Here is a 13,788-nt window from a genome sequence, read left to right as displayed (position 1 = left end):
ACGTGTTACACCCCCCTAAAAAGGGCTGTGCAACTGGTGGAACCTCCATTCTGTGGGAGGGTAAGGCTTACCAGGAAAAGAAAAAACGTTATTGACTAGGGGTTTCGTCATACTTGTTCCTGGTTATGGTTATACACTTTGTTGTACGTCGCTCTGGATAAGAGCGTCTGCCAAATGCCTGTAATGTTATGTAAATGTAATGTTATTCAGGTCAAGGAACTAATTTTGATGGAACTGATTCATCGGTAGACAAGATGTTTGCCTACTTCGATATGATTCAAACAATATAAACATTTTTAGGAACAGCTATATTCACAATTTCTGGGACAGATCAAAGTCTTTTTTTTTAATGCCGTGCATTTTTATGCGCAGAATTTCACCCATGATAATGTTAGTGAAACAGTCGCTAAGCCCAAAGTTGTTGTATTTGTTCCACACTGTCATCTAAGATGGTTTTCGCACTTAGTTCATCTGGGGGTGGTTCTAAACCCTGGTGTGTTTAATTCTTTGTCTCAGTTTATCTGCAGAAGTGACAGAAGTGGTTTTAAACATCTGGGCCTGTAATTAAGTTTGTTCTTAACTTTGACTTTCAGGTAGTTGCAAGTGTTGGACTTTTTCTTCACAAACTCCATTTGCTGAGATAGTTTTAGTGCTTGCTGAAGTCACCAAGTTATGTTTGTAAGAAACAAAATGCATATTTGCATTTAATTCTAATACTAATTCTTATTATGAGTGTGTGTGTTTTGGGCAGTGTGCCATCATCTTGGTTCACTGAAAGAAGCTTTCACAAGTGAATATCATAAAAAGATTCTGAACTTCCATATTGATTGTTCTTCATTTTAAACCACAGCTTTGTACTTCCTATTAGCTGAATAAGCAAGTGAGGAATTTTTCCCAAGTTCATTCTCACAGTGCAGAAAAAGTTCACTGACCCCATACTAAAACAATTTTGTAGGTGGTCACTTGTCTGCGCAGTCACGTTTTTCCCCTTCCAGCCTGAAGGCTGTCCTTTCACTGGCTCTTTAAAGTCAGCAGGGTAGCTGTGGGTGGCCTAACAAGGAGACAGCCCACACTTCAAAGAATTATGAACTTCAGCCTGTTGTGAAAAACTTAATGTTCTTTGACATTTATGTACCTACCAGTGAGCAGTTGCCTGAAACGGCCACTTGTTAATGGATTATATAATGGCCCCTACAAGTGAAAATTAATACTACTGTGGCTGTACATGTACCTTTTTGCTGTATATGAAATTTGAGTTCATTTACATGGTGTACTCTGCACTTGTTTGTAAAATTATCAATATGAAATACATTTGGTGTCTGGCTGGCCAACTCCCCATAAATATGCCAAATCACATTTTAATGACACAATTCAATCCTATTACTGATAAAATAAAGGCACGGCAAGCCAATTATCACACAAACTTTAATTTGTTGCCATTCTTTCTATTAAATATTTCCTATGGTTGTCAAAACAAGTTTACTAAAATTACTCATGATGTAGCCCTCCTTCTGTATAAATGTTTGGAAAACCGTAACCAACCCTTTTATAGAAACGTCAGTTTGTTTGTGTGATTTCTGTACTTTTGTTTTCATTAGTGGGGGCATTCTGCCACTCAGAATGTTGCATGTTTTTGTTTTTTAAATCAAAGGTAATCAAAAACCACTTTTTTTTTTTACACTCCTCCAAGCTCTAACAGACAGTCGAAAGTGAGGGGCAGAAGTGAAGCATTACATTATTAGGCTGCACTCAAACCTGATTACCTGCCTGCTCCCCTCAGCAACACTGAGCCCAGATCATCAAGACCACATGTACGGAGCAAGGCACTCCTCATTTCTGTCAGGGACCACTGATTTCAGATCAGCCACAGCATGTGTATAAGTAGTGCTGCGGCAGCATTTCGCAATGCAGATACCGTCTCGACCGAATCCAGGTTATAGGATATCAGACAATGCAAGACTGATCCAATTGTTGCATATTCATTAGACGAACATAATTCTGTCCACTGGCATAAGTGTGGGATGACAGTCACAATTTTAGTCAGGAGATGCACTTCTAACTTAATTTAATCCAACTGGATATGGCTGGAAACTATTGGCCTTTTTAAAAGAAGGGAAAATACAGTTATATTACTTGGACTCCAATAGGGGTTGTAAGGGCACAGCCAAGGTCAGTGTTAAAAGGAGGACATGTCAATCAGGTGGTTTATGGTGATGAATCATCCCCAATTTAAATTCCATTTCAGAGAAAGTGAAAGGAGGTTTGCCGTGGTATTGCTGTTTCACTTCAAAACATGATGAAAGGGCAGAGAAAAATAACTGACAAAAAGAAAATGTCTGACTAAAGTAGGCATATACATGCATAGACAATACATATCTGAACGCGTATACCCGTCCACTCACATACATGTATATTCACATACCAACCCAAACATATTTTTGCGCACATATGTCTATATTCAAATACATACCAAGTTATTTCATGCAGGGTCTAATAATTTTGTTATAACTTTGAAAAATTGAATTAACTTTCTATTGGATGCAGTCAAATTGCTGGCTACATATTTACCCATCATGCTGAAAACCCAGCACACTCTATTGTGTTTTATACATTTTTAAATGTTACACAAGCAGATTACGCACATCACAAATAAGCACTCTTAAATACCCCCCCAAGTCCTGTGGTCTTTCGATATTGTGCATTCATGTCTATATTTCTTTATGTGCTCATTTTAAAGTTTGTGCATTGTGACCAACCGGGAGCCTGTTTAATGAAGCCAAATTACTGAGTTAGTTGGATAACTGCACTGAGTGAAACCCAGAACCCCCCAAAATCTGGAATATGGACAGAAGTTAAAAGAGCTATTCTGGGTTTTGCACAGTTATCCAGCTAACTCAGCAATCTTGCTTTGCGAAATATCCCCCAGTTTGACTACATCCTGTATTTATTATTTGATTACATTTCTTAAGAAATATATGTATATTGTATGCTACTCTATGTATCTTCCCCATTCTTTTAAATTTCCTTTCTCCCTCTGTTGCCTGTTTAGGCTTACCAGGATAAGAAAAAAATGTTACATCAGGGAACTGGTTTTGATGGAGCTGATTCATTCGACAGACAGATTGTTTAGAAACAGTTTGTCACTCTTAATTTCTGGGACAGATCACAATCTTTGTTCATTGCCATGCATTTTTAAGCCCATCATTTCAGCCATGCTAATGTCAGTGAAACAGTCACTAAGCCCAAAGTTGTTTCCCATGTATTTGTTCCACACTGTCATCTAAGATGGTTTTCGCACTTAGTTCATTTGGGGGTGGTTCCGAACCCTGGTGTGTTTAGTTCCTTGTCGCAGTTCATCTGCTGAAGTGAGAATCCTACTATTTCACTCAAGTGGGCGACAAGATACAGCACAACATCTAGAATTTAGACTGAGGAAAATCACTTTTGGCTCTCGAGAAAGAAGATTCAGTTACAGAGAGAGAATTCTAATGTTTTGAACATACAGCGGCACCTACGCTCTGCACGTCTTACAGGAAGAACACTACAACTCCAAGGAGCAGAGTGGAAAGGTTTAGAACATCTGGGCCAATAATCAAATTTGTCCTTAAGTTTGACTTTCAGGTAGTGGCAAGTGTTGGACTTTTTCTGGGCTGCAGATTTAAGGTAGAGGAAACCACCAAACTCTGCAGACACTCCAGGCCTCTAGTATTGGAGTTTGAGATACCCAATTTATAAGACACAAGATTCATGCATCTGTTTCCCTTCTTTTTCAATAGGTCAAAGGCAACACTGCTTTCAGGACCTACTCCTTGCCACATAATGTTAAACAAGTAATCCTGCATTTTAAAGTACAAAATTATTTCATTATTTTTTTTAATTAACATTTTTTGAGGTCATTTTATTTATGGTGCAAAAATAAGAACATCAGGGGATGTGAAAGAATGAGTGGCGTATGTGGGCGAGTGTGAGTGAGCGAACAAGCGTGTACGTAAGCAAGTGAGCATGCGCACGGGAGAAAGAGAGGACAAGTGGGAGAGAAAGAATGACAGAAAGGGAGAGAGAGAAAGAGAATAACAGGGAGAGAGAAAGAATGACAGAAAGGGAGAGAGAGAAAGAGAATGGCAGAAAGGAAGAGAGAAAGAATGACAAATGGACTGCATTTATATAGCGCTTTTATTCAAAGCGCTTTACAATTGTTGCCTCTCATTCACCAGAGCAGTTAGGGGTTAGGTGTCTTGCTCAGGGACACTTCGACACGCCCAGGGTAGGGATTGAACCGGCAACCCTCCGACTGCCAGACAACTGCTCTTACCTCCTGAGCTATGTCGCCCCTGACAGAAAGGGAGAGAGAGAAAGACAATGACAGAAAGGGAGAGAGAGGAAAAAGAGAATAACAGAAAGGGAGAGAGAGAGAAAGAGGATAGGTGTCGGGTTTATAGAGAAGCTCAGACATGACAGCACCGAGCTGTGCAGTGCAGGGGGATTTTGGCAGAAACTCCGCTTTGGATCCAGACCCTCTCTACGGCCTCTGCCACAGCACAGCCCCCCCCCCCCAGATTCGCAGAATTAACCGCGACCAGGAAATTCTTCTGCGCCCACTCCCGCCCCCCCACTCAAAAGCACAAGACTGAATTCACTGGCTGGCCCCATTACAAAACACGCCAGCGCTGGTCACATGTCCAGCGACCTAAACCCACACAACTACCGCTGTGAAAAGGATTTAAGACTTATTCAACAGAAACTTTATTGAATACAATACGTATTTTCATTAGTTTAAAAGAAATTTTTTTAAAGTACTCCCATGAAGATTGCTGCAAAAGAACAGAAATTGCAGTCAAAAAGCAATCCACAAGGATCTGAAGGCAAGGAACATGTCAATATTTACCAAAGTTTACTTTAATTTACCGCTCGCCTAGCTACGGCTCCGTGGCAACACTTGCTCCTCTACGAGGTCCTCTGGTCTCGCTCCTGAAGTTCTAATGGAGAGAAAAAGCAGGAGCTGAAGCCAAAGTGGAAGCAAGTGTGAGATACCCAACTCCTAAATGCACCGGAGAACATTTTACTGCCCCACCCCAAAGCCAAAATCTTGTGATTAGTTAGGTTTGTTTAAACCACTAACTGAATTTCATCTCAATACTCAGGACACTTTATAACTATTGGCCGTTAGTTCTTCGTGGGCCTAGACAAGTTGTGGAAAATGTGCTCGCTCGAATAGAATGATGTAAATAAATGTGCTTCCAAGTCAATCATAAAATGAGTTACTAATTTTCCCCCTAAACTGTTTTTCTCCTAACACCAGGTTTGTCTTGTCCTCACCATCACCACCCATTATTTTTCATTTTTATGCTTTAATTTCATTCTCTGTGCATAAGCTTGCACCTTCGTTATTTTGTCTTCTGTATTAACATCATTGTGCATAAATAATTTATTTTCCATAAAAAAAAGGAAAAGACAACAGACAAACAGTGGGGTACCTGCTCGCAGCCTGGCGATTTCCTCTTGATACCTTGCACAGTCTTCACAGCCTGAAAGAAGCAGAAGGGCTTTAAGTGTGATGCACAGTGAGGGGAGTCGACAGGCTTTGGTTCTGTGGAGACACTGCCCTCTGCTGGCCACAGTCACCACTCTCAGCTTCAGTCAAATCCTGGCAGCTGTAATCCCCCCACAGCTCACAGGCAGTGAGAGAAAGGGGCTGTACCTGTGGCCTGCGTTCCTGCATCCTCATTGGTTACCCCCGGGTCATCATCGCAAGGCCTGCTCACGTCTGAGGGAGGGGCTAATTAGGGGACAGGATGACAAGGGAGATCACTGTTTACTGAAGTAAAACATGCATAGCCTTTTTGTGTGCAGAGCAAAGAAGAATGGTAAGAAAGAACACTGCTTGTACACTAATCGTTGCTCCAAACACCAGCACTACTGTGGATCTTTCTTAGGTCTTCTATGATTGGCTCATAATGCACCACACATACCGTCTATAGCAATCATCTGAGCCCAAAGCACACTTATAACACATTTTCACCCCTTACACAAATGTAGAATAAAAAATGTAACACGTCAAAACAGCTGTGTGTACAATATGCGTGAGACTGGTGCCGTGTTTAATGCGACCGAAGTGAATGTAAGAAAGTGCACAATGTGTGAACATATTTTTCTGTCCTCCACCATAACCCCCCTCACAGGGGCCCTCTCCCGACCCCCCAGTGGGGCCCCAACCCACAGTTTTGGAGTTCCCTCTCAAAAACACATCAGGAATACAGCACAGATTGAGGAGGTTACCGTGTACCACAGAGAGAATAAGAGTACGCTCATTTTGGATAGAACCATAGATATCAACACAACAGAAGGAACGGCAGTGATACATCTCCTCGCTTAATGAGAGTATAATTAGCCACTCACCAACTTGGGCTGCAGTGGGCTGCACATCAGGAGGCAGGGGAGCCTTTGGGCCTGCAGAGACAGGATTTAAAGGGTAACCATGGCAACCCCCAGACTTACTCTCCCAAAGAAAGATAAACATTTAAAACCCTTTAAGGGTCTCTTCAAATTTCTATTTAAACTCTTCCAAATTACTCAAGGCAAGAAATTTTGTCTTCTGCAGACCTCCATACTCCAGTACAAATGCATCACGTGCTTTACCATTTCTCAGTTTCACAAAAGGAACCACATGAAGAGCAAAAAAAAAAAAAAGAAAAAAAAAAAAAAAGCCAAGCAAGTAATTAACACACACACACAAAAAAAACCTTGTGTTTTGGACTTACCAGACTTTTTTGTTGCCAATACCCCAGATATCCGGCCCCCTCCTAGTCAGCCAGTAGAAGGAAAGGAAGAAAAATGACTCAAGCAATCAAGCCCTCAGTAAGCAAATCTATCTAAAAAATTTAAATAAAAAAACATGAACTTATATATTTTAAAAAAGTAGTTCTACATAGGCTTAACTTTGCACAGGCAAGGAACTGGCGAAAAAGATTCAAACCAAAAATACTTCCAAAAACACCCCCCCAACCCCCTCAAGATATGGCCTCCTTACCCAGATTCTGCAGCTTTGACTGGGGGCCTCTGAGGAGAGAGGTTGGTCTCCTGAGGCCCCTCTGGCTTCCTGCAGGACTCCCTGGGGGCTCGCTGATGGTAGCGTGCGCCAGGGTATCTGTGTGACACAGAGCAGCCAGAAGCACAAGTTTATTCTGCTGAAGGAGGGTCTGTGAATCCAGACAAGTCAGCAAGAGTTTCACTGAAACTCATGCAACCATTTTGAAGCTGCCTGTTTTTAATAGCCCATAATAATAATAATAATAATAACAACACTATTTAGCTTAGCAAAACACAAAGTGCTTTAAGAATTAGAAGAACATAGAATTGAATAAAATAAATACAACCAAACTGCATTCACTTGTCTCGTGGACATCAAATTGCATCACTGGTCAAAATGAAGGGAAGAAAATTCTCATACCAACTTTCTTCCTCTTGGAGAGGGGCAGAGTTTCCCCAGCGTTTGCCCGTGGCTGCTTCAGGGAGGAGGTGGAAAGCTGTGTGCTCTTTACCTTTGGTTCTGTCAGAAGTGACATCACAGACACAGTTAAGCACAAGCCCACAGGGTCCCATGGGCAGATAGGAATGACTGCAGTAGTTGGCGTGATCTAGGGGACATGGGGCCCCCGTCTTTCTCCCACTCTCTCAATGTAATTTGAGTTTAATCTGTCTTTTTGTTGGTTTTGTCTTATCCTGGGGGGTACTGCGGTGGGATGCTGAGGGGGGAAGGCTTGGGAGGTTCGGTTAATGTGGGGTGCCACTGTTTGGGAGAGATATTGTGAATAATGGGAGTGGCTGGGGGAGGGGTCAATGAAAACACCTGTATGACAAAACAACACAATAATCTTTCTGCCAAGTTCATCTGATACACTATGCTCTGTTAACCACAGATTCAAACGTTCCTGGATTTAACCTCGACCGGACAGGACCAACCTCCTAAACCCAGAGGTCTACTGCCAGCCGCTGATCTCAGGGTCTGCAGCTTGGACGTGGTCTGACCAGTAGGCCTCAGAGCCAGCAGGGATGGGTCGGAGGAGGACGGCAGCTGGCCTGAGGTTCGAGGCTTCTGCAGGCCAGAAACGGGAAGCTTGTTTTCTGAAAGGCGTTAAGATGATCAATCACAAACAGAGAATCATTAATGTCACCACCAACACTTGAGAAAGCAGAGCTGGGACCAGGCAGGGTGGTGAATGAGAAGACACAGTGTAGTGTAGTGTAACGGGTAAGGAACTGGGCTTGCAATCTAAAGGCTGCAGGTTCGATTCCCGGATAGGACACTGCTGTTGTATCCTGGCCTTGAGCAAGGTACTTAGCCTGCATTGCTTCTGTATGTACCCAGCTGTATAAATGGATGCAACGTAAATTCTATGTGAATGTTGTGCAAGTCACTCTGGATAAGAGGCGTCAGCTAAATGCCTGTAATGTAAATGTAAATGTAGGGCTGGTCGATAAGCCATATTGATTATCGAATGTTTTTTAAGCACAAAAACGGTCATCGCTGCCATGTAGCCTGTCGGCTTTCTTTCGTCTTTTTACCCCCCTTTAACTACATCTGCTGCAGTAGAAAACCATCCGAGGCCCCGTGAAATGCTTTACGAAACAAAGCAACACCTCTCCTGCCTATTGGCTGTTGATAAGACATCCACTCAGCAGCAAGGCCTCGAAGTTTCTACGCGACTGACAAATAAATAAGTACATAAATCACATGATCACATGTAAACCGTGCGACTTTGCTGCAGACTGCAGATATCAGCGGTGATGTTTATTCCCCCGGAGCATGTCACGAGGCCTTGAGTTCGGATGTCAAGCATCACATCAGGTATGACTAAAGAAAAAAGGCCAAAAGAAAGCCGTAACGCTCCATGGCGGCGATGACCGTTGTGTTTTATTGCCCAGCTCTGATACGCACTTTGTGTTGAAATTTTTAGTTCCTACGGTTTCCTCTCAATGCATATAGTAATATGCTCACTCACTCCCCTCCCTCTCCCCCTGAAATGCAGGCCTGCATTTCCCAGATGGAGGGCGAGGTCAGCTTCCTCCCTTCCCTGAAAAGGGCTTTGAGATTATGAAAGATGCCCAATAAAAATTCAATCAAAAATAATTATTTATCATCATACTCACCAGAAATTGAAAGGCGTCTACGGCTGGTCGTAGAACCAACAGAAGCCTTTAAACAAAAGCACAGGCTAAAGCATTACATACATTTATAATGACCTCAAACTCAAGTTTACAATCATGATATTAAAAAAACCAACATTTTATCACATTATTTATTATTTTCACACACAGGCACTTCATTCTAATGAGTTCCCAGCCAATATTATTACATTACATTACAGGCATTTAGCAGACGCTCTTATCCAGAGTGATGTACAACAAGTGCATTAGTTCAAGGTGCAGAGGTGCAAAAGAAACACACTAGAGTGAAGTAAAGTAAAGTAAAAAATATCAACCACACAAAGAACCAGGTCAGCTTGCTGTATAGGGACATTTGAGCTTTTGATAGTTCCAGTTTGTCCTTGTGTCTATATAACAGTCTGCTTGAAATGCCATTTATGAGACATTACTTTGTCTAGTTGTTCATTTATAAAGCGCCTTGAACATTGCATGAAGCATGTGAATAAACATTATTATCATTATTTTTAAAAATCTATTAAGCATTTGTTTTCTTTCAATTTAAAACTGAAAAGAGAGTGCCTACAGCTGAATAGCTGAAGCAGAATGCAGTTAGAGCCAAGGTATCGTACCTCCAGAGAGCTGGATGCTGCCAGGTTCCTCAGAGCTCCCCCAGTCTTCCTGCTAATTCTGGTCAGAGTAGAGGACAGGAGGGAGCTAGCCCCTGGAACCTGGAGGCCAGACGCCGTCTTCGGTGGCGGGGCCAAAGACAAACGGGAAGAGGAAGGCCTTGGGAGTGGGTGCAGCGATTTGGGGTTGGGGATGCCTGAAGGGCAGGCGAGCGACTTCCTGTTTGAGGGTTGAGCCTTGGCACCACATTTTAAAGGCAAATCGGAAGGTCTGGTGAGGGACCTGGTGAGAGGCTTAGCACCAGCAGGAGGGGGCTGGTGAACCAGGGGAAAGGCACTGCTATTATTCCCATCAGAGGAGGCTCCACTGTGCTCGACCACAGAGAGCCTTTCGCACGCCTCCGAGGGGGCAGGTTTAGTAGCGAAGCTAAAGGATTTGGGCACGACCAGCGGGGTGGATGTGACCAAAAAGTTGGCCTTCATTTCCAGCGAGGTGTCAAGGCTCCACAAGCTGGCCCCTCCACCGTCCTCCGTGTCCAGGCTTTGGCTAAAATTGCAGTTGCGGTTTTCCACCTTAGTCAAGGACCCCAGCTGCCCTTCTGCCCCGCCTTCGGCTTCACAGACCCCAACCGGGTCGTCCTCTGAGCCCAGCTGCTTTGTCGCATTAAATGTCAAGTTGATCCCAGCCGGGGGTTCATTCAACTGGTCCGACTGCAGTTCAATTGTGACGTTCTGACACCCCGCCCTTTGTTCGGTCGATCCCGTTTCGGGTCCGGCGACATTCGGCGTGGTCAGATCCACGGTCAGATTGGGTCCTGCCACTGGCTCATGGTCTGGAAGGACATTGAAAGTGCCGTTCTTCAACCCCAAACTCTTTGTGCTGTCCTCCGACCAGGTTCCGACACCACTCTGCTCCGTAATGTCAACAGTCAAATTGGGCTGGGCCACAATCTCACCAGACTGCAACTCAAGGGCTTCTTTTAAATCTGCCCTCTCTGTGCCCATAGCCTCCGCCTCTGCAGTGAGTCCAACTGCACTCTTTTCCGTAATTTCAAAAGTCAAATTCGAGTCAGTTACAGTAGCGCCTGAATGGAGCACCAGTGTGTTGTTATTGCTGGCCTGGGACGATGAGCCCTCTTTAGCGATTGGGCCAACCCCAGACGCTGCCTCTGCTGTGATATTCCCAGCCTCAAGCTCCAAACTCTGGCCACCGCTGCTCCCCTGGCTGTGAGACAGGTTGTATGTATCATTGAGCGCTGACATACTGGAGCCGCTGACATTTCCAGGGCTTTTGAACAGCTGCACCTTTTCCATAATGAGGGGGACTAGGCCTTTCCTGGAGTTGAAGCAGGGGCTAGCACTGAGAACCCTAACTGATTCTTTGGCTCCCTCCTCTCCTTCTGCTCCCAACTTCTTGGCAGTCTCCTCCACCCTGTCGTTTGCCTTCATTAGGCTTTCCAGCTTGTTCGTGGCCTCCCCCTCCAGCTGCAGGCAAGACGACTCCATTGTGTAGTCCAGGCAGCTGAAGTTGGCCACGGACTCTGCTCCAATCATGCTGATGTCCATTGCGTTCCCGCATTTCCCAAAAAAGAATCCTCCTCCTTCGACTGCCCGCAAGGCTGTCCTGTATGGGTAGCGCTGGATTTCATCAATCACATTGGCGCATATCTCCTCACTTGGTTTGCCATGTATCTCTTTCCCACTGAGGGGAGATATCTCTGGTATAGGGGACAGAAACCCCAGGCTTTTGAAGGAAGGCGTGAGGAAGGTTCTCAGGTTAGCACGACCGACTTGAATCTCTCGTTGTACGTTCTGGCCACTTTGCAGAGTGACAGAAGGCAAATTAAAAACAGCATTTCCCATGGACAAGTCCTGCCCTTCTCCAGAGTCCATTTCCACCACTGGCTCTACCCCAGGAACATCATGCCTCTCCTCTTGTGCCAGAATGTCTAACTTGGGTGGGTGGGTGTCAACCACCGCATCCACAGACAGATCTGGCTTACAAGCTACCACACTAGGGGCTGGCAGACTAGGAGAGAAAGCCATGTAGCCTTCAGGATGCTGCAGGTTCTTATGAACCTGAGAGACATGAGAAAACATTTCACATCAATTCATTATGATTATTTATTGGTTGTTACTGCACATATATCTATTCAGCCATCTTTGTTGTTGTTCTTTTCAAAAGGATTTCTTGAAGAGTGTTTAAAGGAAACTGTTTTGTCAATCAAAACTGTTGCCCTGTACAAAGCAAGTTTTTGGATTCATCATTAATTGGTGGGGCAGAATCACAACTTACTGCCAACAGTCCAGTCATATTTGATGAACAGTACAATAATTAAAATTGGAGAGTAAATTATGTGTTGTTCAAAAATAACTAACTGAGAGTGTCGGTTTGGCGTTGACATACTGTCCGAAAATGAGCAGAGATTAGGCAATTTTAGAGCGTAATCACCAGCCGAAAATATCTTTTTTTATCATTTGGAATTTCAAAAGAACGAACGTTAGGGTAGTTGACCAGTCACTGACCGCGCGTAGGGAACGCCCCAAGTCCTTAAAAACACTTAAAGGAAAAATAACTCAGTTACTGGTCTAGAACTCGTTTACGCCAATTCGCCCCTTTAGTAGCTTCACCTTTTTAAATTTAAGTAACGTTAACAACGTAGTTTTCTATAAAGTATCTGAACACGACACTGTCGCCAAGTAAGATGTTGAGCACTCTAGCTCATCCAACATAAAAAAGAAACTAGCTAGTCAGAACAGTTTAGATGGCTATGAAATCATTCTTTAGACCAATATCGCTTGTGTCACCAACAGCCAAAGTACCTAGAAAAATATACTTTAGTACTAAACAAATTTTACTCACCAGTCACACTGACTGTCAGAGCAGAACGTTTTATTAGCTAATGCAGCAGTAGCTAGTGACGGCTAATGGACATACCAACTCTGTTAGCTAAAAATATATGACTAGCGAGTTTCAAAAGTGGTGTCTTTGCCTCTCATCGGCTGGAACTGGATTAATTCGCCCTATCAGCGAACAGAGATCTGTCACACCAATAACGAACATGAATAGTTAGTATAGGAAGTTTCGTCCAACCAATTAGCAGGCTCGTTATTCAGTCAGCGCGCACAGACTTAAACTGGCCAATCACAGAGAACAGAAACACATCGCTGTTTGATTACGTCACTCGGAACCTAACCAAAGAAACTGGATAAACCGTGTTTGAAGTTCTTTGAACGGGCTGCATTAAAAAGCTGATCAGTAAAGCGTACTCCCATAAAAATGTTGTATACATGACAGTCATTCATGAAAATATATACGCAGTACTTGTTATATACAGTACTTTGTGCTTTCAGCTACATAATAGTCAGTACAATATGCCAGATTCAGTGATGCGAGTGATATCAATCTATTCTATCGATACCGTGCCATTTAATTACAACACAGCATCTCATGCATCCGCAACGCTGTTCAACAAAAAATGACATTACTAAATTCTACATTTATTCCATCATCTGCAGAAGTCTGGAAAGTGTGCCAATAGTGCTGATAACATCTTTCGAAACCTTCAAAATGAATTCCATTCCATGACGATTCATATTTTTAACACGGTAACATTCCCACTGGAACCAGAGCCCTGTCAAACATCTGACGAATTTATGTCTTGAAAAGTTGATTTTTCAGATGTTTGAAACTCGCTGTATGAATGACGTGTTAGTGTGGTCAAAATCTTATGATCGGCAGGTCAAGATGCAGAGGGCTATGTAGATTTGTAATGCTTTCATGTCTAGCGAAAAAATGTAATGAATATAATTTCATATGTATCCCCGCAATTTTTCTGTAAAAATACCATACTCACTGCTTGTGGATACAATATTGCTTTATCTGAAACTTTTATGTCAGAACAAAGAAATATTTATCACTCCACTCCTTATAAACGGAGCACTCATAACTCCACTTCCATTTTGAATCCTCCAATTGACACATCATTGTTCAAGTTTCTATGAGAAGTGCGTTTGC

General features: G+C 43.1%; 1 protein-coding gene across 1 annotated transcript; it reads right to left on the bottom strand.

Annotated features, from left to right (window-relative positions):
- Window positions 1-4,719: 4,719 nt before the first annotated feature.
- si:ch211-126c2.4 (uncharacterized) lies at window positions 4,720-12,800 on the bottom strand. Its single transcript, XM_064326281.1, has 12 exons — window positions 12,634-12,800; window positions 9,774-11,849; window positions 9,148-9,193; window positions 7,960-8,121; window positions 7,448-7,546; window positions 7,028-7,144; window positions 6,759-6,800; window positions 6,397-6,447; window positions 5,699-5,776; window positions 5,475-5,525; window positions 4,906-4,976; window positions 4,720-4,811 (listed from the first exon to the last, which is right to left on the bottom strand). Exons 2-11 carry the CDS (start codon window positions 11,814-11,816, stop codon window positions 4,945-4,947), a joined length of 2,721 nt encoding a protein of 906 aa, XP_064182351.1. The 5' UTR covers window positions 11,817-11,849; window positions 12,634-12,800; the 3' UTR covers window positions 4,720-4,811; window positions 4,906-4,944.
- Between the last annotated feature and the right edge of the window lie 988 nt (window positions 12,801-13,788).

Source organism: Anguilla rostrata, chromosome 3 (assembly GCF_018555375.3).
Source record: "Anguilla rostrata isolate EN2019 chromosome 3, ASM1855537v3, whole genome shotgun sequence".
In the NCBI taxonomy this organism is placed as follows: Eukaryota; Metazoa; Chordata; class Actinopteri; order Anguilliformes; family Anguillidae; genus Anguilla; species Anguilla rostrata.
Note: the sequence above shows the minus strand (reverse complement) of the source record. Positions and strands in the feature narration are given on the sequence as shown.

Bases quoted from the DNA above. Each gene is read 5' to 3' on its own strand.
- si:ch211-126c2.4 (XM_064326281.1), bottom strand. From the start codon at position 11,816: ATGGCTTTCTCTCCTAGTCTGCCAGCCCCTAGTGTGGTAGCTTGTAAG. The intron at 8,122-9,147 runs GTGAGTATGATG...AACGCCTTTCAG, and splicing joins TAGACGCCTTTCAATTTCTG to AAAACAAGCTTCCCGTTTCT. The intron at 6,448-6,758 runs GTAAGTCCAAAA...CTGTCTCTGCAG, and splicing joins ATTGGCAACAAAAAAGTCTG to GCCCAAAGGCTCCCCTGCCT.